This window comes from Cimex lectularius, unplaced genomic scaffold, assembly GCF_000648675.2.
Source record: "Cimex lectularius strain Harlan isolate CLEC.00 unplaced genomic scaffold, Clec_2.1 scaffold20, whole genome shotgun sequence".
NCBI classification, from domain to species: Eukaryota; Metazoa; Arthropoda; class Insecta; order Hemiptera; family Cimicidae; genus Cimex; species Cimex lectularius.
This window is the reverse complement of record NW_019392641.1, coordinates 2,477,656-2,504,873: the sequence shown is the minus strand read 5'-3', so window position 1 is coordinate 2,504,873 and position 27,218 is coordinate 2,477,656. Positions and strand designations below refer to the sequence as shown.

Sequence of the window (27,218 nt, the reverse complement as noted above, 5' to 3'; positions counted from 1 at the left end):
AATAGTAAAATATACGAATTATAATATGCATAAAAAGCTAAGGACTAAAACAATGGTGTATATATTTTAAAATGCCTTTATGCTAGAGATTGTTGGTTTACATATTCGATACATTTATACATTGAACTGAAAAAAAAAGAAACAAAAAGTCAATGCTCAGAAGCAATTATATTTTAAGGCAAAGGCAAAATAAGGAACAGAAAACAAAATGTTTTAAAATTATAAATGGAATGGTAATTTATTTTAAACAATTTGTCTAAACAATAAATAAATAATAAAAAAAAAGAAAAAAAAGAAAGGGAGGAAGAAAATAAAGAGAAAGTGTGGTGAGAGGTTGAAATATCTCAAAGTCAATAGAAACCAGAAACTTAAAATGCAGTATTAATAAGTGTATATATTATAATTATTTATTCATTATGTTACTGAACCATCCCGCAAAAAGAGAGGAGATTGCCTTAGAGGTCATTAGTTCTTTACAAATGTGACAAAAGGGAAAATATTGGGAAGCCATCGAAATAGCTACAACCGTAAAACGAGGAATTTACTCAATGGCGTAACGCATGTACAAGTTGATGGTGTCGTTGCTGTTTAGAAGCAACTCGTGGCCAGGTGGCAGTATTGCAAAGCCAAGATACATGAATGTCCTCACCAATTGGGCTAGAAACAACACAATAGATTAGTTCAATTTCCAACTTCAAAACGGATATTACTGCTTACCTCGATCAGCCCTGTCCTTCTTAAGACAAACGATTATATCAGTGCACTTCAAAACTTCTTCTGCATATTCAAGTAATGTGATAAATCTAAACAAAAACAAATATTAGAAATTGCAATAAAAACCAAACAATACGTACGAAATAGCATGCTACTTGGATTCTGAAAATAATTTTATTGTAAATACTGAAATCCTTTGTAAAGGCCTACTTACAAAGTATCATTTAAATGTGAGTTATCGTCATAATTTTCTAAGTAGTTTAATTCTGTGCAAAGGATGTATAAAGTAAAAAATATAAAAAATACATATTAAATATATACAGGCCTTTTATTAGTAAAATAAAATATGTTTTTATCCTTTAAAAGTTAGTCAAATCTTATTATACATTGGATTGTAATAATTTGTAGTGTATCATCATATTTTGACTACACTTAAAATTATACTCCCATTTTGGTTAAATACCACTCTTTTTAAATATTTCTTTCTTAACTTATATGAATGTCACTTACAAACAACTTTCATATACATCAGCCTGCTCAATTTGTTAGGAGTTGAATAAAATAGTTCTGCAAGCTTCTTTGGAAATAAAATTTGTACATCTTTAATTTACAATACATTATTCTCATTGGCATTGAATCATTTTTGATCTATTCAAGAAACGGAGAAAAAAAAAGAAAAAAGCATTTCTACACGACTTACGCTTCCTTTGATCCATCGGGAAGAAGTGACTGCGGTACTTGAATGTAAAGCCTCGTTCCGAGAAGTAACGTATCCCACACAGCTTCAGTCTGTTCTGTCAACCGAAGCTCGAATGTTATCCGAGTGACACCCCCACGCCCCAAAATGGCCTCCAAGTCAATCTCCTTCACATTTTTGAAAATGGCCGGAATATTACATTAAGTTATACATAATACACACACAAATTCATACCTGATACTTAATGCGGTTGGAAGGATATTGGATGTGGGGGACATCAGGAGCACCACAGAGGCCCTGTGCCAAGCTGCACTTTATAATGGGGGCCGCCCTCCTCTTCTTCGATAATACCAGCTCTAAAAAAAGTTATAAAAGTAAAATAAAGATCAATCTGTAGTTTCTTATGAATACAGTAACGAAATTATTTTAGTGGATTTGAAAATCAAGAGCATTAATTTTACACTATTTATTGATGCAAATATTAGACATAAATTAATTTGACTTTTAAGGCTAACTTTCAATTAGAACAATATTCTATTCAAAATTACACTATAAGACCAGCATAACTCAATACATAAAAAATCCCACATGGCCAAGGACGATAGTAAACTAAATAAGATAATAAAAATGATGAAAAGCTGACAAATAAAGATATAATTTTCATATGAACAAACATTGTAATTTAAACTAACATCATAAAATTAATTACTGTTGTATATCAACTAGACGACTGTTGAACAAAATTCATCCTCATTTAAATTCGACATGGTTTTATTTCACTGTGTCAAGAAATTTAAAGTACAGACTCAATAAATAAATGGCAAATGAAAAAATTTTCTTGCAATATTTATCTGTATAATGATAGCCTGAAGATTGATCATCCCAGTTCAGTCTGCCTATTCTCATTAGCTTTGTACATTTCAGCATTTTGCCATATCAAATTGTTCTGGCAAAGTGCCGAAACGGGTCTGATAGGTAATGGACAAAATAAGTATGGACGGTTGAACCACAAAAAAATTCTCTTCTTCTATAAACAAAAATTCATGCTTACAAAAAAATAACATTTGTTTTTTTCTTGGCATGCCAAAAACATTTTTGTGTTTTGTTAAGACACAACACAATAGAAAAAAGCCTTGTGTTGGTGACGGTCAGCAAACACTAAGAAAATATCATTGCAAGGCAAAAAGGTCAGTCCAAAGCAGTTTGGCTTTGAAAGTTCAAAACAAGTAATATTAATACTGCTAAATAAAATTTATCAAATAAAGGTGCCAGTTCTATTTTGAGCGTTTTCAGTTCAAAATGCGCACATTGGGCTGGCACTTTCCCGTCCCGCAGTTGGCATAGGGGCACTACAATGTATTGCCAAATCTTGTTGGAAACATTACTAGGTTTAAGGTGGATCACTTGGTTAGTATAAATAAACAATCCATTTTCTCACGCTTTAAAATACATGAGGATAAATGTGAAATGTTTAAATCTAATTTGGGTATGATGAAATTAGTTTAAAGGATATAGCTCAGTGGCAGAGAATTGGTCTTGTAAACGAGGGGGTCATGAGTTTGATCCTTGCAGGAGGCAGTCCTTATTAGCATTTCAGGTCTTAAAAAACAAAATAGTATTGAACTAGTAGGTTTATTTCAACCCAAATACCACTAGTAGCCATATTTTCCTCAAAATTATTTGAATGTATGACAAGAGACTATAAATAATATGAATCTGTTGATTAAACAGTTTACGATGGTTTGGAGAAAGGCTAATAGTAACAGTTTTTCCAGAATTTGCTATCCATAAAAAAATAAAGTTGATTTGCAGATTCCACAGTTTTGTCTTGGCATAACAAAGCACAAAACATGCTAAATGTGCAACCACTGGGCCGATAAGAAACCCCAATCTTATTTTTATGTTATTATATAATTTCATTTATATCTTAGATGTAAACTATATTTGGGTTTGGAAATAATAAAATAAATAATTGACAATAAGAAAACAATAGTATTAACATTTTTTTCATATTGAAAATCTTAAATATTCATTGATTTTAAAGAAAAATGCTCAACTCTTGGACCCGCCTATAATATTAAATCAATAATTATTGCTTGCATAATACAACATGGATGACCGATTGAATAAGACGTGACGTTATTTTACAAAAATCTGTTAAAATAAGTCAAGATCAATCCCAAAGAGTTCAAGGTTTAAAAATTATTTAAGGACTAAACAACAAATGCCAAGTTTGATAAGTTCAAGGTTGGGTCCTACTAAGTTTATTATTATCAACTTTTAATATTTATATACAATATATAACTACATTTATTAAAGAACTTTTTTTTCTCTGAAAATATAACCTTAAAATAGCCCAAATACAAACTCAACAGAGTCGAAACGACCTAGAAGGATTTGTGAAAAAAATAAAAAATAAAATAATAATTTACATTTTTTCAAACCAAGAAAAAAATCCATTTGGCATACAAAAATATAAAATTGCCAAAAATAATGCTATGTTGTGCAACTATTTTGTTCATGGAATATTATTACAATGACATTCTATGGAAAAGAGATAAAACAAAATAATACTGGAAAAAACCCTAATCGATTGATTCTGGTTAGGCTAGTGGTAATAAAACTATTTACTTATTATTATCACTTATAATAATATTTTTATGAGAAAGATACTCTTGACCTTTAAAATATTGCAACACTTATTTAAAGCAAAAGTTAAATTGAAGCCAGCAACTTTTTGACACGTCTGTACTATATCAATAATTATCATCTGGATAATGTAACGAGTGGGTGAATAAATTGAAATTTTATTTAACAAAAACTGTTAAAATAAGTCCAGAAATATTTCAGTGTAAAACTGTTAAATTTTTTTTTTTTTAAACGGGGAGAACGAATGTTTAATTACTACTACTATTACCAAATATAAAATAAATTTTAATCTATCACCAAACAATTTTCCGGTTTTTGGTTAATTTTCTTTTCGTTTACATTAAAACAGTTAAAATACATAATATAATTTAAAATAAACAATAAAATACAAGTGAAAGGTTTTTTAAAATTTACTTTTAATGTATATAAATAATCTATAAACTATAAGTGAATAATGGTATGATGATAAAAGGTTGTTAACCTTGAACAAATGTACAATAATAACAAATATACAAAAACTATTTAATTAGTTACCTGTTTTTTGCGAAGAAGGTTAAAAAAAAGCTATTTGTCAAACAGATTGAAGTAGTAATAGTAAATAACCTATAAACTATAAATGATTAATGGCATTTAAGTTGTCCACACAGTTGAAAATGTTAACAATATTAATTTTAAAGTAAAACTAAGAATTCTTGAACCAACTTTTTAACATGCCTGTAATTTTAAATCACTAATTATCGTTAGGATAAAGTAACAAGAATTGGCAAATGAATAATATGAGTTTATTTCACAAAACTTGTCAAAATGACTAAAATCTATTTCAAAAGTGTTATTATTATTAATTTTTAAGGGAGTTTTAACGGCTAAGGTCATTTCACGCCCTAACATCCAAACCTTCTATCTTAGGTTAGCTATACCTCTTCTGAGTGCTATAAAGCTCTGAGTCCAAACATTCACTCGTAATCTAATTTATCCTATTGCCATGCAAGCTTTAATTTTTCTTTTTAAAATTTTTAATTCGGAAGGCCAAATGTATGCAAAATTCCCATTTTAAATTGCATAACAAAAGTGTTGTTGTTTAAAAAACAGGAAGTACAAAATAAATGCTTAATATACTGGATATTTATATAGAAATGGATTTTCCTAGTTACTACTACTGTGGACTTCACTACCTCTATTTGATAATGATATTCTATAGAAACAGGATTCCTAAAACACCAACTAATTTAGATCAATTTTAAGAGGTTTAAAAAGTTGTAAAAAAACATATTTTTTTAAATAAACCTAAAAATAGTGGGAAAAAACTTTTTTCACATGCCTGTAATCGTAAATCAATAACCATCGTTTGACCAACGTAGAACTTGTCAAAAGGTCTAAGATTTATTTCAAAAGTGTTAAGTATCAGGAAAAATAAAATAAATGCTTAATATACCGGATATTTGCTAGTTTCTATAATGTGGAGTTTATTAGCTCTGGTTGAGAATGAGATTTTATAGAAGCGGGATTCCTAAAACACAAACTAATTTAGAAAGACTTGGTTTATTTCAAAGTTTTTTTTCTCTAATTGATTCTCTAGTGATCTTACTATACTTCAGTAAACGACAATTGTATAACAAAAAGAAAATTTATATAGATATATATATATTTTTTTGTAATACAGATCGAGGAATTAATAATAAATAACCTAGGAGTTCACTACCTCTGTTGACAATGATATTCTACAGAAAATGAACTTCCTAAAACATCAACTAATTTGGAACGGATTGTTATATTTCAGTTTTAGCATCAAACTGCCTATTTAATTCTCCAGTATATGACAAGTTTCAATAAAAATAACAAAAAAACTTATTTGTCAGATTGAAGTGGTAATAATAAATAGCCTATAGACTTTAAGAGGTTGTTCACTTTCTCAACGTTAACCATTTTTTTAAGAAACCTCAAAATCGTGGGATCGACTTTTTTTGACTTGCCTGTAATAGTAACTTTATAACTATCATTTGAATAAGCATGAGTTGGTGACTGGATAAGACGAAAGTGTTATGTCACAAAACTTGTCCAAATGCAAGTCGAGATCAGTTTCAAAGTGTTTAAAAAGTTTTATCTAATTATTATATGCAGTTCACTTCCTTTGTTTGACAATGATATTCTACACAAATTGGCTACTAATTTAGAACATCATGGTTTATTTCAGTTTTATGCTCAAACTGCTTATTTAAAACTGCTCTATATGACGGTCTGATTAAAAAAACAAACAAAACCTTTATTTGTGAAATAAATCGAAGAATATTGGTAAATAACCTGTAATAATATAAATAATTAATGGTATAATTGTAAGACATTGGTTACAGTTGAAATGTTAACAATATTAATTTTTAAGCAAAAACTATGAATTTTTAACTTGAAAGTAATTTTAAATCAGTAATTATCATTAGGATAATGTAACCTTATTTGATTAGACCTATTTCTAAAGTGTTAAGTTGTTAACAGGAAAGATAAAATAAATGCTTAATGTAATGAAGATTTGCCTAGTTTCTATAATGTGGAGTTCATTAGCTCTGTTTGACAATGAGATTTTATAGAAGCGTGATTCCTAAAACACAAACTAATTTAGATCGATTTTTTTTTTCAAACTACTAATCTATTACTTCAGTATATGATAATTGTATAATAATACAAAAATATATTTGTCATACAAGTCGAATAATTAATAATAAATACCCTAGGAGTTCACTACCTCTGTTTGACAATGACATTCTACAGAAATGAACTTCCTAAGATATCAACTAAATTGGAACGACTTGATACATTTCAGTTTTACCCTCAAACTGAGTATTCAGTACTTCAATATATGACGTTTTAAAAAAAACCTTAATTTTAAATAAGCTGTAAACTATAAGAGATTAATGGTATGATTTTAAGAAGTTGTTCACCTTGAAAATGTGAACAAATTTTTAAACAAAACCTCAAAATTGTGGGTTCAACTTTTTTAACATGCTTGTAATAGTAAATCTTAAACCATCGTTTGAATAATGAAAGAAAATAAAATAAATTGTTAATATTTGCATAGAAATGGATATGCCTAGTTACTATTATGTGGAGTTCATTAGCTGTTTGACATTGAGATTTTACAGAAGCGGGATTCCTAAAACACAAACTAATTTAGATCAGCTTGGTTTATTTCCAAGGTTTTTTTTTTCTCTAACTACTGATCTATTACTTCAGTATACATGTATAATAAAAAAAATATTTGTTATACAGATTGAAGAACTGATAATAATTAACCTTAGGAGTTCACTGCCTCTGTTTGACAATGATATTCTAAATAATTGAACTTCCTAAAACATCAACTAATCTGGAATGACTTGGTTTATTTCAGTTTTACCCTCAAAGTGAGTATTTGAAAAGTAAATGAAAAATAAAAAAAGCAAAAACCTTATTTGTCAGTTTGAAGTAGTAGTAATAAATAACCTATAAACTTTAAGGTAATTATTGGTATAATTGTAAGAGGTGGTTCACCTTGAAAATGTTAACATGTTCACTTTTAACCAAAACGAAAGAATTGCGAGATAAACTTTTTTTTTAAAAACCTTTAATAGTAAATGAACAATTATAGTTTGGATAATGTAAGAACTGATGAATGATCATGGTGAAATTTCATTTCTCAAAACTCGACCAAAATGAGTCGAGACCAATTTCAAAAGAGAAAAGGTGTGTTATTAATATTATATATATATATATATATATTTTAAGGGAATATAAATTATTTGATGAGGGGAATGTTATTGTGTGTAAACATTATCTTTTGGCGTGATGAAATTTGACTTTTTTTTCTTTAGGGAGTACACGTTTTGTCACGAGGCGAGACAATGGCCCCGACGAATCGTGTTAAAAATCGAAACGAAACAAACAAATTCCAGTAATATATTTACCTCTCGTTCGAACAATTGAAATTAATTAAACACATCATTTTCGTGTAGAGACTTCCAAGATAGCAGATGTAGAACTGTCGACACGGGTTCCGATTCCAAAGTGGAGTACAATAGAGAAAATCAAAGGCAGATAGGAAAATTACCAGTGCTTACGAAGGCGAGATTACGAAACGAAAGAGATAAGGAGATCCCCACTCTCTTTTATTTCTTCTTTTTGGCGTTTTATTTTTTATTTTTACAAATTCCGCCTCAATTCTTTTATTACGGCCGTTCTATTTATAAATGACGGCCATTTATCGCGATCCCCACTAATTCCGTGGTCAGGGGAGATTTTCTTATAAATTAACAAGATTTTTTATTGTTTTAATATTAACACCTGGGTTTTTTTTAATCCTTATGGAGTTTGATGGACGACTTTTACCCGACAAAATCTCTACGACGACGTCATTGAGAATGGCCTAAATTTCGCTTTTTTTAAAGGTATTTTTGACCTAAAAACAACAAAACCACCTTTTTTTCGAATAAAATCATGTCAGAAAATACGACCCTTAAATAAGGAGTATTTAAAAGGAATTATATTAAAACTAGTTTTAAGGATTTAAAAAAATCAATATTGTGCAAATCCTTTGCCCTTGACTTTTCCATAGGATCCGTCCTATTCGATAAGATTGTAAAGGAAGTATTGGGATAACAGAGGATAAAATTTATTTTGTAAAAAAAACCTAAACTTTTTCAAAAAAAGAAAACCCGAGAAACACAAGATACAAAAAAAAACTTTTACTTACGTTGATGAAATTAGTCCGGGCATACTGTGTAAAATACTCTCACGACTTTTACTACTTAAATTAGAATAAATACTCATAATTCTTTAATAAAAAACGTTTCGAAAGGATATTACATTTAAGTCTTGAGTGAAAGGATGATTCTTTCATTCCAAATCCCGAGTCGAGCTCGAGTCCGATGTTAGGAGAGAATACAGATATGGCTGGCTTGTCACCCCTTTTTCAACGATCCTGGTCTCGCTCGGGGCCAATTTTCACAGAACGCCTATCCAGTCGGCTGTGGACTTGCGTCACGGTTTTCACCTTTCACCGCCAAATCCGCAAATCAGTTGCGGCCCAAACTCGGAAAATATACGGAGACGGTATGCTTCCCAGCTTCGTTCGGTAATGTTTTAAATAGTATTCTTTTCATTCAATATAAATTAATATAAATAAAAAACGTACTAAAAATCTTAATTAATCGTGAGCTGATAATAGAAAAACCGCATAAGATCCTTTTTTAGCATCTCCGGAGAACCCCAAAGCTCTTGGCCCTTTGCTGTTCCTACTTTTGTATTTATTTATTTGAAACAAATAGGGATTTAAGCTCCTTTACATGCATTTTAGTTCACAAATTTAGTTTTATAAAAAGACAGGAACTAAACAGACGCTTCAGATTTCTCTATAAACTACTCGGACGGAGAACAAAGATGTTGACAAAAAAAAAAAAAAAAAAACTAACGCACTACAAAACATTACCTAAACCTACAAATATCCAACAAATCCACAAATATCCTTCCGTCCAAAGTACTCAGGTCTGTACTATGTCTCCAATACCACCCTACACACCGACCTCAAAATGCCCTTTGTAAATTAATCCCTACCAAATTATCCACATTCATTAAAAACTATTGCTCTACATGGACAGATCAATCCATGTTCAATGTTATCCATCCCTCCAACCCAGTAAGGCACTTGAAGCGGAGATTGCCCCGTAACCTGTTGCCCCGTTTGTGAATAGTTCATAAATAACTAGTTGTAAGGCTGGGACAGCAACATCCCTTCAGGTTACTTGTAAATGATAATATTATAATATTATAATCACATTATATAATAGGTATATTTATACAGATGGTAATAAACAATTTAAAAAATAAAGGTTTCGAAACATAGTGAAATAATTGTAATAATGATAAAGCTTTTCAAAGGTTTTATTTTTTTATTTATTTATTTTTTTTTTTTTCTTTGTGGTACAGTATCAGTTAGTCGCTATTAAAGCTTATAGAGAGTTTTAGAGATAGTTAGGGATTTTTTTAAAAACCCATTTGAAGTATGTTGGGTCCAAATGCAGGGCCGCTGGATTCAAACCCAGGGCCATTATCTTACAGCGATGAGGGTCGCGTCAACTTCTAAACTGTGCGGCCACCGACAATAGGCAAATAAGCGAAAAATGCAGAATGTGAAATTTCAGAATGGAAAGGATTCAACACATCGTAGCGGGATGTCCTGTGTTTGCCCCAAAGGAATATCCAAGCCGACATAATAATGTTGCTAAGATTCATGAGGCAATATGCCGAAAATATCAAATGCCACAATCTGGATTTTACCAATATAAACCACCAGCACTAATAGAGAAAGGTAACATCAAAATATATTGGGATGCCCAAGCAGTAACAGACAGGACTGTGATTCACAACAAACCTGATATATGGTAATGGATAAAGACAATTAATTTTGTAATTAATTAATTAATTAATTTTGGCCAGCATATGGTTTCAGTTAGATTGACAATTTCAATCAGCAATCCACTGGTGAAGTATAGTAAATAGAACTTTTCCTATGAGTTGTTGATAAGAAAAATAAATTTAATCAATACAAAACAATCTAATCTAAATTCTAAATACTACTTTCAAAGTTGGAATTTAATATTTAATTTTGCCATAAAATCTTTTTACAATTCATCTTGTATAAATTGCAGTTTTAATCTGTTCGCCCTTCACCATTATGAAGGAGTAAAGGCTTTCAACCCACTTTTACTAAGTAGGTAAAATTATTCTATTCGGAAAGAGGGCATTTAGCCAGCTTGTCATATTTTTAGTTAAGTAAAAAATATTACATTTCCACAGGATACCCAATCTAAAATATCTAGATAGAATTGTTGGATAAGGAACATTTGAATTATTAAATAAAGTACATTAATAATAAATAATAAAAGTTTGATTGAATTAAACTCCAAAAAAATATTGTAGTCACATTCACATTAATGCTGTGTTCTTTTCACAAAAAGTAGGTCTAGTTGCTTAAAAGAATATTAATTAATGGTCAAAACTGTAAGTTTAGGGTAAGTACATGCATGTTGTGGTTTTAAGGCTTGTTAAATGTTAGCAACGTAAGAACTTTGGTGTTAATTAATTAATTTAACAAAAAGATACTGATGTACATTTTAGTGACAGACCCCCATCCCTCATTATTGTAGTGCCTTGAATTTAGTTATCGATAAACTGAAGGAGTATATATATACGCAGATGCCATACTAGGCATGCCAATTTCAGCCAGGTGCCACTATTCCAATTTCATTTTTTATTAATATGTGTGGTGTTTATGGACCGTTAATTAATGATTATTTGGAGATCGTGATATGTGGTCTGGAGTGACATAGGTTTAGAAAAACATTTTCTTTATTGTGTCGTTTCGATCTTTATTGAGATCATCTTCAGGGCTCAAAGTAGATGATTACTGTGTGTCATGTTGAGAGGGCACTCTTAGTTTTAAGTTTTAACCTAATGATCATGATATAGAAGAAAATAAAAGAAAAAAGCCTGGAGACTGTGAAAAAACCAAACTGGAAATATAAAGAAAATGAACTAATATAAAGATTCCTTAATAATAATGCAGAACGACCACGCCATTGCAATGTATTATCAGATTTTTTGATTCGTTTTATGACTTAATTATAAGTATAATAAATAAAATGGCAATAATTATGGTAAAAGTGCTAAATGTCACCTTTCATAAAATGATGATAGTTTTACTTAATACCTTCCAATTATTGCTTACTTCATCTGAGCGTTGGTCCTTAGTATTTTCACAATCATGGGGAAGTGATGCTATCTAAATATGTTGAGGATTGCTGACTATCTCATTAGCCTCATATAGTTTACTGGAATGCTGGAGCTGCAAAGTTTCAGTTGATCTTGTGTTGACAATGATGCAAATGATTTGTCCTCTTTAGATGATCTTTGATGGGAAAGTTAGTGCTTTGAAGGAGTGTTTAGCTGTTTTGTAGGCCAGTGTTAATATCTACTATTTTCCTAGATCTCTATCTAGTCAAGGTGTTGTTGATGTTGAATAAATTTCTCCATAGAATTTATGAAAGCTGTCTCTATGTCTAGATACTATAGTTATATAAGATCATTACACTTTTGTAGACTCCTTAATTGTTCGCATTCTGTCTTATTAAAAGCTTTCCTAGTATCATTTTTAGCATTATCCAGATCCTTGTTTCACCGAGGGGTGATTTCCTTTTGATTTCCTTCACAAGCCAGTTTGGTTCATAAGCATTAATTGGTGACCTGCAATTTTTTGGTATGGTCCTCCCTGTTATGTATTGTAGATTATGTTTGATTATTTCAGCAAACCATTCCCAGTTACATGGAGATTCATGCACAATGTTTTCTTTGCCTGTTTAAACGTCAAACTTCTTTGTATGAAAGTAACTCCTCATCTGAAACCCTACAATCTCTAATGGCAGTGCTTAGGACACACCTACAGACTGTTAAGCTTTTCTTGTGTCACTTTAGTAACAAAATGTAGGGAAAGGATAGGCCTCATTTAAGATGTACCTATGTAAGGTATAATCTTTCTTTCATAAAAAATAGTGCTTTGGTACTTAACCGAGATTAATAATAGGTGTTTGTATTACACACATGCAGAAGGAGGTTTATTATTTTGAAGTACTATAATGGGTATGGTAGGCAGTTCTGTCCTGGAAAGTAGGGCCATCCATCTGGGGGCCATCTATTCTCTTCCTATTTGCAGTTAGTAGTTTTGTGAGTAGATCTATTGTTATAATTTTGCAAGTCAGAAGTAATCAATATTGATAATTAGTATTCATACATGTGGGTGCTACTTGGCCTTTCAATATTTAGCTGAGAGGGTCATCCTCTTGAACAGTTGAATCTCTCTAGCGATTCTTATTTGATTATGATGAACATGCGTTCTTTACGATCCTTACCCCCCAGGTGGTTCCATTTAGTGGAATGGGGTTTCCTGTTGGCCTCCTCGTGAACGTTTCTCTTCATTTCATAAGCTATTCGAGTTGCCATAACTTACCATTTGAATTTTGATATTCTGCCAGAATCTCATAACATAAAGGTTACGAATATTTTGGATCAAGTAATGGATAAAGCAAATTTATTTGTCGCTAAGCCAGCTTTTGGCCAATGTTAAGGTCAGGGCAAAACAATCAACTATGTCTACAGATTGGCATAATTAAGTTTTTCAAAGACGCTTTCAAATTTCTCTGAAGACCGACTGAAATGCCAACATTGCCAAGGACTGTAACAGTATTGCAACTAATGTCTGGGGTGGCATGGTATGGTTCGAGGAGAGCTGCCAAAAGGACATTCAACTCGGGTCGCTACATAAATATTGGGGTGGATGCTTCCTGAACCAAAATTAAAGATATAGAAGACGGGTTGGAAGATCGGTAATCAGTAAATGGTGGTTTATAATTGGTGAATACATCTCTTTTGGGATGTGATACCAAAACCTCTTTGTTCAACTCGATGTCTTCTATATTTTTATTTTATTCCCCTGTGCCCATGAAATGGATATAAAATATGGTAACGGAGAAAAAGTGAGTTTTAATCAGCAAATAGCCTGATTTGATATCAGCTCAATTTTCTGTTCTAAGATGTTATTAGGGGAGGAGATATTTAAGGTGTAAAACATCATTTAAACAAAGATAGAATGCTACAAATTCGTGTTCAGAAGACGATGAATGGTGTGAAGATTTTTAATTAGACATTTTACCGGGGTGAATATTAATAACTTTCAACGTATTTAAATTCGAAGAATTCAGATCCGATGAAGAATGGAAGAAGGACGAAGAAAGAAAGAAGAGGGCGTGTGAAGTCGAAGGGGTTGTCGGGGCGGTTGTTAAAATCAAACACGGCCAGAGTAGGTATTGTGCTCACGGAGGAGTGGATAAGGTTCGTTGTTATTGTTGAGGGGCCGGGGGCGGCTTCATGTCCCTGCTGCCTAACGAAGCGGACGTCAATCCGATTTGAAAACACACACAGAGAAGAGCTGGGGAAGACTCTCAATCCCACTTTTAACAAATTGTCCCCGCTTTCTTACCCTTTGGTCTATCAACAACCACACTTGTTTTCCCCAGGCACACCCCCCATCTGACTCGACACCCTCTTTTTTCGGCATTTAGTTATTTTATCGTTCAGTGACCCCGGGGTGTCTTTAATTTTTGGTAGGGAAAAAGAAAAAACCTAAAGCCTGAAGACATGTCTTTTTATTCTGCCAAATATATACATAACGAGGTAGAATAACAATCTTATCTAATAAAGTCGCATTTGGATTACTTTTGTAATTGGGCTAGCTACTATTTTTTAACAAAGTAAATCCACGCATAAATCTAACTTTAAACTAAAATTAGCGGTGTGGCCTGCAAGTGGAGGAAATAAGGAACTAATACCCATTTCAGATCACTCAACTAGGTCCGTCTACTCTCGCTGGTATATATATGTCACTCATACACGCTTCTTCTTTCTGCTTAAGGCCATCTTTAGTGAGGAGCTCTAGATAATTTGCTAAATCGGAATAAGGTGGCCTATATGTGAAACTGATAGCCGAATAGCAATTAGTTTCCGATCATTTCGGTCTGCCTGTCCTAAACTGTGAGGTTTCTTCTTAAGGTCCGCGGAGTGACAAAACTGTAGTTTCAGTACAGTGGTGGGTCAGGGTGACGTACAAACATCAAACACTGAGTTTGGCGAAATGCCGTAGCGAGTCTGATCGATAAGAACGGCGAAAATAGAAAAACCAGGATGATGGGAAATGACCAAATTATGGCATTGTTGTGGGATCAAGGTTCACGCTGTTTTAGTCTGTCAGACGCATTTAGTGGTGGGACAGGATGTAAGCAGGGTGAGGTAGAAACGTCAAACAGAGTTTGGCGAAGTACCTACCGAGGCTGACCGATCTGAACAGAGAGGAAGATTCCAGTTAGTTTCTACCATAGCTGACATTTCCACATGATCTTTGGAGTAAAAAATCATCATATTTCTATTTGAGGTCTTTACGTCTCCAAGTTAAAACCAATAAATAAAATGCCCCGGGGAAGTTCATATGGCTTAAAACGAAACACTTCATCAGAGATAACTTTCTTTAGCATGCTCAGAGGTTTTATTGTATACATGTTGATATTTTGGATTTTATCATTTCCATCTGAACCGGAAATATTCCATCTTGTTACTTATTATCATTTTATTCAAAATAATTCCGGTCGATATCTCGAGGAAACGGTTGTTGTTAACTCTTCCGATTTTTTTGTAATTATAGTTTAAAAATGAAAAGTATTCCGTATAAAAATTTCTTCTATTTTATAACAATTGTATGATACCATGGCCGTGAGTAGGGCGTCCGGCCTAGCGGCTCGGGGTTCGAATCCCCGCATGGCCTTTGGAATTTTAATGGTAATAATTTTGAAAAAAATATTGTAAAGTGGTTCTGACTCCTCATGGGCGACACTCCTATATTGCAAAAATTACTTTACTTATTTTACTTTTTCTAATTGTAAGATTTAAAGTTTTATTGCTTGATTAAGTTCCCTTCCAATTTTACTCATCTTTGTCTCTATCCACCATTTGTCCACCATTTTCCAACTGGCAGTTAATAGTAATATGCAATACATAAATTCATAATTGAAGCTGAAAAATTGTTCAAAACTGACAACTGTTTCATTTTGGATGTTGTTCTCCAGCTGGCTCCCTCATATATTGCTATTTTATTTTGTAGTTTTGAGGTTATAGTCAATAGGCATGCCCAGTTTCGTGTTACTCCTAGCTGTCATCACTAATTCGTTGTAATATGCACCACGATAAAAAAAAAAAAAAGAAATATTGTTCTCTTTTTTTATTTTAGAAATCGTGAGATGCGGTCTGGTGTGATGTAAGTTTCAGAAAAACATTTTCTTTATCGTGCCAACGTTTCGATCTTTATTGAGATCATCTTCAGGGCTCAAAGTGTTTGTCTTGTGTCACATTATCACATATGATGATGATATCGCAATTCTGTCTTCTATCTCGAATCCTAATCAAGCAACCTCCAGCATCCATGAACACCTTGAGCTTTACAAAAACTGGCACAAAAAGCAGAGGACAAAACTGAATGAGTAAAAATAAGCATATGCTTGCATTGAAAAAACAGTTTGCCCTTCAAACAAATCATATACTTAGGACTACACCTAGACAGCCAACTAAAATCTGGAAATCATAATGTTGCATATTCCAAAACAAACGAAGGAGCTGGACCAGGCGTTTTCTGTCAAAGCCAAGCTGGATTATCCAAAATAACGCCTACAATGCCACATGTTACTCCCAGACAATCGGAGGTTCCTTCGATCAGAAGAAAACGATGGGGTGCACAAAAGGAGGAGTAGATAAACTCTAGAGATGCTAGACACAGTAAGCTTACGTTAAAACAACCCTCCCCAAAACGGACAACCTCACGCTGGAGTTAGAGAAGGCTAAACTCAAATGAGTGATAGGACAACCGGTACTGGTATCTGAGAAAACATCTACATAACATGGGTTGATTAACATTGATGATCCCCATTTGTCGGTTGTGCAATGAGGAGGAAAACCAGCCACCCATCTAGCCCCGGGTGACCTTTGTAGATGGCCCGGCTGAATTTCTCTTGAATCAATGACGCTGAAAAAATAAAATAAAATACATGTTTAATTTTTTAGTCTAGTTTCAAATTTTTACTTTTTTTTGAGAAAAATTATACAGGGTACCTCAGGCCCAGTTCAACTTCAAAATTTCAAATACATCCTGACACATTATTTTAAAGGATTTTTTTACTCTAAATCCAATGGTGCAATCGGATTTTAAATTGGACAAAAAATGATCAAGTTATGGTAAAAAGTGAAAAAAACGCTTTTGTTTGTTTCGTTGTTAAATTCAATAATTTGCTTCTTCGCTAAAGTAACATTAATTGCCCTTGTTGTCAACATTCTTTCATTGTTTGTCACATCGCATTATGAGAGCAACTCTTAATTACTGGAAGCAAATAAATTTTACTGTAGTACCTATTCGTTACATTCAGCATTCCATTCAAAATGAAGCGAAGAGTGCATTTTTCCGATCAACACCGAGTTGATATGTACGACTGCTTTATTGATGGAGGCGGTATTGCCTCGTGCAGTCAAGTTGTACTCCCAATAATTTCCTGATTGCCCCAGAGTAAACCACAAAACGTTTATCCGTGTTGCTAGCAATATGAGGAGATGCGGATCAGTTGTTGTTCCATCACCAAGAAACTGGCAGCGTAATTTCGACGAGGACTACTGTATGCTCGCGAAAGTCCGAATTCCTCTCTGCGAAATGTTCGAAGGGTTTTGTTAAAAAAAAATAGAGGTGTACTCCGGACTTACAATTTTAAGCAGTATCTCTCTTATCTTGTCCAGGGACTTCGTGACTCTGATTATGACAGGCGTCTAAAGTTCCTTGCACAAATGTCGATTTGAGAGGCTGAAGAAAACGTTATTCCATACATCCTATGGACTGATGAATTCACCTTCAATTTCACCTCTAATGGCATACTAAAACGTTGGAATTATCGAACGTGGCCAGAGGAAAATCTGAGAATTTCGTACTCTTGCCATAATCAGGAGGTTCACAGTATCAACGTTTGGTGTGGACTTATCGGAAATAAATTATTTGGGCCTTACTTCTACGAAAATAATTTAAATGGTGCTAAGTTCCTCAATTTTTAGAGGGAGGTTTTACCGACCCTATTAGAGGATGTTCTTTTGAAATAACGACAAAGAATGACTCCCCAGATTGATGGATGCCCCGCACACATTTCTTTGCAGGTGAGACGTTATTTGAATCGTCACTTCTGGAATAGGTGGATAGGACCTCATGGCCAGATTCGTTGGCCTCCTCGGTCACCCGATTTAACTCCACTTGACTATTTTCTGTGGAGCCATTTAAAAAACAGTGCCTACGCCAATCATAACCCAGCAACCTCAGTTGAAGAACTGCGGCAAAGGATAGAAAATACTTGTCACCATCTCCCCGGATTCTATCGCTCTGAGCACCGGTGAAGAGTGGTTAAAAAGAGCAAATTGTTGCATCTTTACGCAAGGCAGTTTGAACATGAAATGTGATTAAGAAATAGCAAACCAAATGACTGTTTTTTCCAAACTCTTTGCCATAACTTTGTCATTTTTTGATCAATTTAAAATACGATTGTACCATTGTTTTCAGTGTAAAACATCCTTTAAAATGAAGTGTCAGGATGTATAGGGTGTATTGAAATTTTGAAGTTGAACTGGGCCTGAGGTGCTCTGTATAATTTTTCTACAAAAAGGTAAAAATTTGAAACTAGACTAAAAATAATAAACACTTTATATATATTTTTTTATAGCGTCATTGATTCAAGACAAATTCAGCCGGGCCATCTACAATGGACTCGGTATATATATCATCTTGGAATGCGAAGCATCTGCTCACTGGTGATATAACTTTGGATACAAAGAAAATTCAATATTGTTACACTCCTTAGCAATGTTGGGAATGAATTTTTCTTCAAAGAAACCATCTGTTGAAAACTCAATTATGTCAATTTGTAGACATCTTTAAGTTTGTTTTGCCTTGATGTCCTTAAAATAGGTCGAAAGCTCGGCAGATAAAAGTTGGATTTGTTTTTTCGCCCAGACCGTACTGAGATCCAGATTATTCGATGATACCAAGGAAACCTAGGGAAAGGAATTGTAGCGACGAGAGTGACTCCTTAGGATAAGGATCGAGTGAATTACACTGCTTGTTACAGTACTTGGTAAAAGAAGAAGAAAAAAAAAAACTTCCTAACCCTTTTCATCATGATTATATCATCATCATCCTGATAGTCCTCAACACTGACTGAAACGCGGATGGGCCGATCTCATCCTGACTGACAAGTGAATGATTAATAGAAATGATGAACGGTGGAGTGAGTGTGGTGTTCTATCCTTTTTAAAAGATAGATTCTACTCACAGTAAGTTGTTTTTCATCCGGATTTCGAGCTTTTAGCTCATCATCAGGTTGAAGGAGTTCTACAACCACGACTCTCGACATGAATTGCAAAAGTGAACCCGCCGATACCCCCGCCAACGCGACGTTCCAATAAGAAGCTGTTTTTTAATGGCGCTCAATTTGAACGTGCGAAAAGGGGAATTATAACACAAGTAAATTTTATAATAGTAAATACTGTAAGAAATTAATTATATATTAATGATTAAAGGTAAAAGATAAAAAAAATAGAATAATACCTTAATAATAGATTATTAAATTATGATAAAATAATAATTATTAAAATAATTAATTTATTATTTGGACGTTTAATGTTATTTATGTACATATTTAAAATGGGAGATAGATCAAAATGTATTATATTATTAATGCATATATCTCCATGTTCAATTTTACATTTTTTAAATTCAAATTTCTCACACCAATCTAGTTCTCTCCCTTCGTTGAAACTATGTAACGCTGTTGTGTTTAAATTTGAATGGCAATTATGTTTTGCTTCTTTTAGATGGTCCTTAAATTAAATTTAAATAATTTCAATTCAAATTTAAATTAAAAAATGTAAAATTGAACATGGAGAAAAATGCATTAATAGTATAGTCGATTTTGATCTACCTCCCATTTTAAACTGTACATAAATAATATTAAACGTCCAAACAATTAAATTAATTAATCTAATTGTTATTAATTTTATCATAATTTACTAATCTATTATTCATGTATTAATTTAATTTTTATTTTTATCTTTAATCACTAATTTATAATTATTTTTCTAAAGTATTTATTAATATAATATTTACTTGCGTTATAAGTCCCTCTTTTCGCACGTTCAAAATTGAGCGGCATTAAAAACCAGCCTCTCGTTGGAACGTCGCGTTGGCGGGGGTATTGGCGGGTTCACTTTTGCAATTCATGTCGAGAGACGTGGTTGTAGAACTCCTTCAACCTGATGATGAGCTAAAAGCTCGAAATTCGGATCGTTGAAAAACAACTTACTGTGAGTAGGAACTAAATCTAAATTTTACGAACGATTAAGGATTACAACAGCGCAATGGCACTGCTTTTTTTTCTGCCACAAAGAAAGGAATTTCAGGAGTTCAATCTACTGTTTAAACAAGGACAGATTCACTGATTCATATCGGATTTGTTGCCAAATGAGGGTGAATTTCCGACATACGGCCTGTTATATTTTGTAGACTCATCCAAAACTGTGCGTTCAGGAGCCCAGAAAATAAAAAACTAACCAAAGCGTTTAGACAGACGTTGAAGGCATTTTGGTCTATACTGAAGCCTATAGGATTGCCGCTGAAACAATCGAAGTTTTAACTTAAACTTGCGTTTTGTTGTTAGTGAACCGGTGTGTGCAGATTGACAAACATCAGGAGAACAGCCAGGTCATCGATACAACGTTGTGCACTATATTTTCATTAATTTCGTGGTCCGCTTGACCAATTAATACATTACAATTAATTAAAGTTTTTAGTTGAGATGAAAATGTAATCAAAGCTGTCTAAAGTTAATTTCTGTTTCGTTGCTACTGACTTGCATTTCCCAATCCGTTTTCTCACGTTCATAAATCATATCGTTCCATGATTCATACTAAATAATGGGGCTATTGTCCCAACAGTTTCAAATAAAAGGGGAAAAACATTGTACGAATTTGAATTACTAGAACCCCTAGGAATCTCGTTCCTCAGCAATCAAAATCATTGTAATTCAAAAGGAGTATGGTATGGTGGGTATGGTAAAAAAAGGATACTAGGAAGCGGGGTTTGCGCTCCCCAGGCACTGCAGCCTTCTGGCTTATTGTACCTTCCTAGTTCCTTAGTTCAGTGCAATAGATCAATCCTTCCCCTTAGAAGTATCAGGTCATTGACTGTCGCTGCTGCAATTTGATTCCCTAAGTTGTTTCCGTACGTTAGGTTAAATCTCCATTGAGCTGTTGCTTCGCATTCGAAGATGATATGAGTGGCTGTTTCCTCCTCCTCATTACATAATCTGCAAATGGGATCATCGTTGTATATACCCATGTTGTGTAGATGTTTTCTCAGATGCCAGTGTCCGGTTAGTAGTACTCAGAGAGATAGAGTCGCCTTCTCTATCTAGGGAGTACGCGAGGGGGGGACGGGCTGATGTATTTCGGCCCGTTAGCCCCTCGCGTGCGGCGTACGACCCGACGCATAATGCGGGACCGACCATTCGGAGTGGACAAGCGGAGAGTGTGGCTACTGACCCTTAGGGGCCGGGACACCACTACACCAATGCTGCGGCGGTAACACTTTTCCATCGTATGCAGAAGTGCGTCAGCTCTCATCTTGAGAATCAAAGCGTCCGATAAGGCCGAATAGGCACGTTAAAGATCCTCTTGTCTTGTTGACGATGAGTAAATCGGGAACGCATGTCCGGTTAGTAGTCCTACCACTCCTCTGAGTTTTTGCCCTCTGCAATTGCAGCAATGCTTTTACCAGTCTTGGTGAGGGTTGTTTCATCATAAGTTTACTATGTCTGGCACTGCTAGAGTTTATCCACTTCTCCTTTTGTTTTGTTTGGATCCATTCTGCGATCGAGGATTCTATATTTGTTTTTGTTATCCAAAGTATAGGTTCGGGGCCTATGTTTGATCTTGCAGATCCTCCTCTGCTTTCTCGTTACCCAAAATTCCCCTGTGCCCTGGCACCCAAGATATCATCAGGTTGTTGTGTTTCCCCAGGTTTTGGAGATTTTGGATGCATTCACTGACTAATTTTGATGTGATTCTTTTACATGCTAATGCTTTAATTGCTGCTTGGCTATCAGATATTATGAGGATTCTTTTGCCAGTGTACCCTTTTTTACGATTTTCTAGAGCACGAGCATTGATGGCATGGATTTCTGCTTGAAAGACCGAAGTGTACTTCCCTAATGAGTTTGAATGCTCATGTTTTGGGTTTGTACAGAAAACTCCTGAAACGGTTCCTTCGTTTGTTTTGGAGTCATCGGTATACCATATCATTGTATCTAATGCTCTCCTGTGTTCTTCCTCTCCTTTATAGTCTGTTGAGACTTTGTAGGAAGTTGTGAAGAATGTTTCCGGGATCATATAATCAGTCCCCATTTCTAATAATGGGTGTCTGATTTTGTTGATTATGGGTGTATGCCCGAATACTCCTTTCCAATTTAATTGTTTCTGGAGCCTACTTAGGAGGCTTAGGAGGCTCACTTGAGCTATTCCTATCCTCTACTTGTATGAATATTTCCAATGGAGGTAGGTTTAGCAGAGTTTCTAATGCATTTGTAAGGGTTGTTCTCATTGCCCTTGTGATACATAGGTTTGCTAGTCTTTGTATGCTGCCTAATGTTTGGGTAGCTACTTAAGTTGAGCTTTGTTCCACCTGATTAGTGATCCATAGGTTATTCTGTGTCTTATTTCTGCCGTGTATAGCCAATAGGCCATTTTCGGTTTTAATCCCCAAGATTTGCCTAAGGTCCTTCTTGTGGACATTAGCGATATTTTACTTTTTGTTATAGTATGTTGCAGGTGAAGGTTCCAGGTTAATTTCTTATCAAAGATTATTCCTAAATATTTGACCTCATTTTTTAGTTGCAGCATTTCGTTATAGAAACATAATCCTTGTATTTCTATATTTCTTTTCTTGGTGAAAGCAATTAAGGTGGGTTTTGAGGGGTTTACTTTAAGTCCCTGTTTTAAACACCATTGTTCCACCAGATTTAGTGCTCTTTGGGTGAGCTCTTTTATTGTTGAATCGAATTTTCCCCTGACTAGTATGACAATGTCATCTACATAGCCTTGGGTGTAAATTCCGCTTTCATTTAGTTTACATATGAGGTCGTCCACTACCACATTCCACAGCAGAGGCGAGAGTATTCCTCCTTGCGGACACCCTCTCGCCACTGCTGCTTCTACTTTTTCGTGGAACATGGAGGTCTGCACTTTTCTGCTTTTTAGCATTGATTCTATCCATCTGCAGCAGGTTTTGTAGGTTTCAGTGATGTAACCGTTGCTTCGAAAAGAGTATTGTCAAATGCTCCTTCAATTTCTAAGAAGGTTCCCAATGCTATTGCTTGGGTGTTCAGTGAATCCTCTATTTGTATCGTCAATTGTTGTAGTGCTGATTCACATGATTTTCCTTTCTGATAGGCCTGTTGATAATGATGTTTGTGAAGGGGTTTTTCTTTTAGAGAACTGCCCCCTAATGTTTCTCAACTAGCCTTTCACGTGTTTTGAGTAGCAAGGATGTTAGACTAATCGGGCTTTATGATTTTGCGTCTGTGTAGTTATTCCGAGCTACTTTAGGAATGAAAACTTCTTTTACAGTTCTCTATATGCTTGGGATGTATCCCATTGCCAGGCAGCTTCTGTATACTTTTACAAGTAGGGGTATTAGTATTATCCCTTTGTAGAAGTACTGGGTATATCCCGTCTGTTCCTTGAGATTTGAATGGGCTAAGGTTATCGATAGCCCATTCAATCTTATCATAGGTGATTACTGTTTTGGCTATTTGCCAATCTTCCCTGCTGGCTTTGTGGCCTTTGGCGGGTTCAGCACTCTCCTTTATCTCCAGGTTGGCAATAGTTTTTGATTCCGGAAAGTGTGTGCTTATTAGGATTTCTAATGTTTCCTTTCTGTTCTGTGTATGTTTTCTATCTGTTTTTTTTTTTTTTTTAGTGTTCCGATGGAGTTATAGGGTCTCAAAAGGAGTAAAACGTTAGTAAATTGCGAACATTAGAGGTCTTTTGAATCGTTAATTAATAGTGGGATGAAATTTTAATTAACTCAAAATCAACGGCGGACAGGAATAATAGATTTGTCGAATTAGCTGTAACGACCAAAGTTGTTGACGTGACGAGGTTGAGGGAGGAGCCGTAGAAGAAAGAAAGTGCGGGTTTCTTTTCGGAAGGGGTGATAAATTACAAGCAAAAGGAATTACGAGTAATATCAGAGAAGGGGAGACCACTGAACAAACAAACTTGAGACAAAAAGTAATCGCAATAAATTGCCTCCCGATCCGAAGAATCGTAGCAATTCATCTTTGAGGTTTAGCCCTCGAACCACCCCCCACCCTCCTAGGGTGATGGGGAATAGGAGACTATCCCCCGTTTCCAAGCCGGCCACCCCAGTTATTTTCCTCACCCCTTCCGGCCGAGGAGGGTACGTGGGAGTGGCCCGACCCACGCCCATTTTCACCCCTCCATTCTCTTCTCTTCACTTAACAAACTCCCTCCCAAAGGCATTAAATCTTTTTGTAAACAGTCTTTAAGGATTACAAGGCACAAATTACCCAGTTATATTAAAAAAGAAGAAAAAAGGCAAAAGGTACAATAAAAACACCTACACAATTATTAGCATCCTATTATTTTGGAATAATAATGAATGGCTACCACCGATACACAAATATATTTATTTATAGGTGTCTTTTTTAATAACTGAAATTTTTAAGACTAATTTGTCTTGGGGTTTAAAAAAAGTAAATTGATTACTTATTTAAACAATTAGGACGTTTTGGAAATTTACCCCCAAGTATACCAAAAGATAACAGTATTTTACAATATATTATTATAAGGCTTGCATTTCTAAAAAATTGTTATAATGAAATTATTATTACAGTCAAAAAAGGAGAAAAAAAGGCAAAAGATACAATAAAAACACCTACACAATTATTAGCATCTTATATTTTATAGGTGTTTTTTTTAATAACTGAAATTTTTAACGCTGATTTGTCTTTTTAATATTTGATTTTTGTTTAAAAAAATCCATGTGGTTTAAACAAATATAAGTTTATTCCTTATTTGAATATTTTGAAAATTTACCCCCCAAGTATAAGAAATTATATTAGTATTTTACAATATATTATTATAAAGCTTGCCTTTTTAAAAATTTATTATAATGAAATTATTATTACTGTCAAAATAGAAGAAAAAAGTCAAAAGATACAATAAAAACACCTACACAATTATTAGCATCCTATTATTTTGAAATAATGGCTACCACCGATAAACAAATATATTTATTTTATAGGTGTCTTTTTAATAACTGAAATTTTTAAGATTAATTTGCCTTTTTAATATTTGGTTTTTGTTTAAAAAAACAATTCCATGTGGTTTAAAAAAAAGTAGATTTATTATTTATTTAAACATTTATAAGGAGTTTCGGAAATTTACTCCTAAGTATACCAAAAGATATCAGTATTTTACAATAAATTATTATAAGGCTTACCTTTTTAAAAAATTATTATATTGAAATTATTATTACTATCATGAAAAATTATTTTTAATTTTTACAAATTATTGTGATTATAATACAATATCCAATATCATCCCGCTCGTGACACGAACTTTTTCATCCGAAACAAGACCTTAGATAAAACGAATAATTAATTGAAATAATTAATATGGTCAATAATGACCTCTAAACATATATGGATTATTACAACATAATGAAAAATTTAATAATTTTTGTATGGGGTAAGCCTTTAAAAACATGTTGCAAAATCTAATAATGGCTAATACGGAGACCGTTAGGCAAAAAAGATACTAATATCCTTTATTATACTTATGTCTTTTAAAATTATAGATGCTGATGATGGGTGTAAATTCCCGAAGCGCTAAATAAAAACCCACATGGATTTTTTAACAAAAAGCGAATACAAAAAATACATTATCCATTAAATGATATATATTTCATTTCTTCCCTTTCGCTCTCTTCAATAAAACTTAAGATCCTCTTTTACCATATATGGCTCAAAGATTTCTCGAATCTACGTTTTCTTTCTTTATAGATATAACGCTCTAGACATATATGTATATCCATAGACATATTTTGTTTAACATTATTTGTGTTTTTTTTTTGGGGGGGGGGCGTCGGAGGCGGCAACGGTTGACACGGTGCTCTCACAGTTAAGGTTTACCCTTAGTAAAGGTCCCGGGTTCGAATCCAGCGGCCCTACATTCGGACCCAACATACATACAAATAGTTTTTTCAAAAACACCGACTTATAGCCTAAGTTGGAATACCCTCGTTAAAAAAGTGTGTTGTTTAGCGATCGGTGGTCCAATAAATGGTTGAAGCACTGAGGAGCGGTCAGGTTAAAATTTCAGAAAAACACCTTTTTCATTTTATTGCCGACGTTTTGACCTTCATTATGATCATCTTCATGGACTGGGTGAATTACAACTAAACTTACACTAAAATTACAACAAAATCCTCCAGCAAACGTATGGCCATCTCAATCCAACAAGAAGAAATAGACATGTACACGTATAAATCTCGCCTGAATAATTCACCTGCATCCCCCAAATTGTATGGAGCTGTCAAAGCCCACATACCCGGACATCTTTTGATACCAATAATTTCTTTTGCAAATTCCTCGACATACAGTCTATCAAAATACCTCACCAACATAGTCAATATTATCGCAGACACCACATACCATATAAAAGACTAATTTCATTTCTCTAAAATTCTAGACGTCTCACCACTTTTCACAAGCATCCAAATAGAATTGACACTTGACATTATCAAAGACAAATTGGACAACATAACATCACACACAAATCTCTCACAAAACTTCTGCATAACAATGTTAAGGACACTGCTGCAGAAACGGTTATTTCACTTACAACAACCATTTCTATAAACAATTATTCGGCGTAGCCATGGGCAGCAGCCTAGATCCTATACTAGCTGATACAGTGATGATATTACTGCTAAACACCGTAATTATTACCTTTCATGTTACCTTTTCTCACCAAATAGATGACATTCTAAAAGCACTACCCACGGAGCAAATACAAACATCAGGCAAATTTAACATCTTTCATCCTCGCCTACTATTCACACACGAAGTAGAAACAGATAACAAAATACCGTTCTTAGATACACTTGTAATAAGACAAAGAGATGGCATTTTAATTAAAGACTGCTACCAAAAAACAATGAACGCATATGGCTATCTCAAATATACATCTCACCACCCCTTCATACAAATATGTTGCTAAAGGATTGTTACACATACTCATATCCCCAAGACATGAATCCTTTCACCAAAACAATTTTCAAACATTCAAACAAATCCTACAAAACAATAACTACCCTAAAAGCATAATTAACTGAATCATAAACAATTACAACCCAACACTATACCAAGCAACAACCTCC

The 27,218-nt window shown here is 33.8% G+C and overlaps 1 protein-coding gene across 1 annotated transcript; it reads right to left on the bottom strand.

Annotated features, from left to right (window-relative positions):
* Positions 1-26,462, bottom strand: LOC106661294 (ornithine decarboxylase antizyme 1). The gene is made up of 5 exons (XM_014384584.1): positions 26,345-26,462; positions 1,646-1,767; positions 1,415-1,578; positions 718-803; positions 1-657 (listed from the first exon to the last, which is right to left on the bottom strand). The coding sequence occupies exons 1-5, from the start codon at positions 26,460-26,462 to the stop codon at positions 542-544; spliced, it is 606 nt and encodes a 201-aa protein (XP_014240070.1). The 3' UTR covers positions 1-541.
* Positions 26,463-27,218: the final 756 nt, after the last annotated feature.

Excerpts from the sequence above, each read along its gene's own strand:
- LOC106661294 (XM_014384584.1), bottom strand. The coding sequence starts at position 26,462 with ATGTTGGTGAGGTATTTTGATAGACTGTATGTCGAGGAATTTGCAAAA. Across the intron at positions 1,768-26,344 it reads ATACAATTTGGGGGATGCAG|AGCTGGTATTATCGAAGAAG; the intron begins GTGAATTATTCA and ends AACTTTTTTTAG. Across the intron at positions 1,579-1,645 it reads CCAACCGCATTAAGTATCAG|GAGATTGACTTGGAGGCCAT; the intron begins GTATGAATTTGT and ends AAAAATGTGAAG.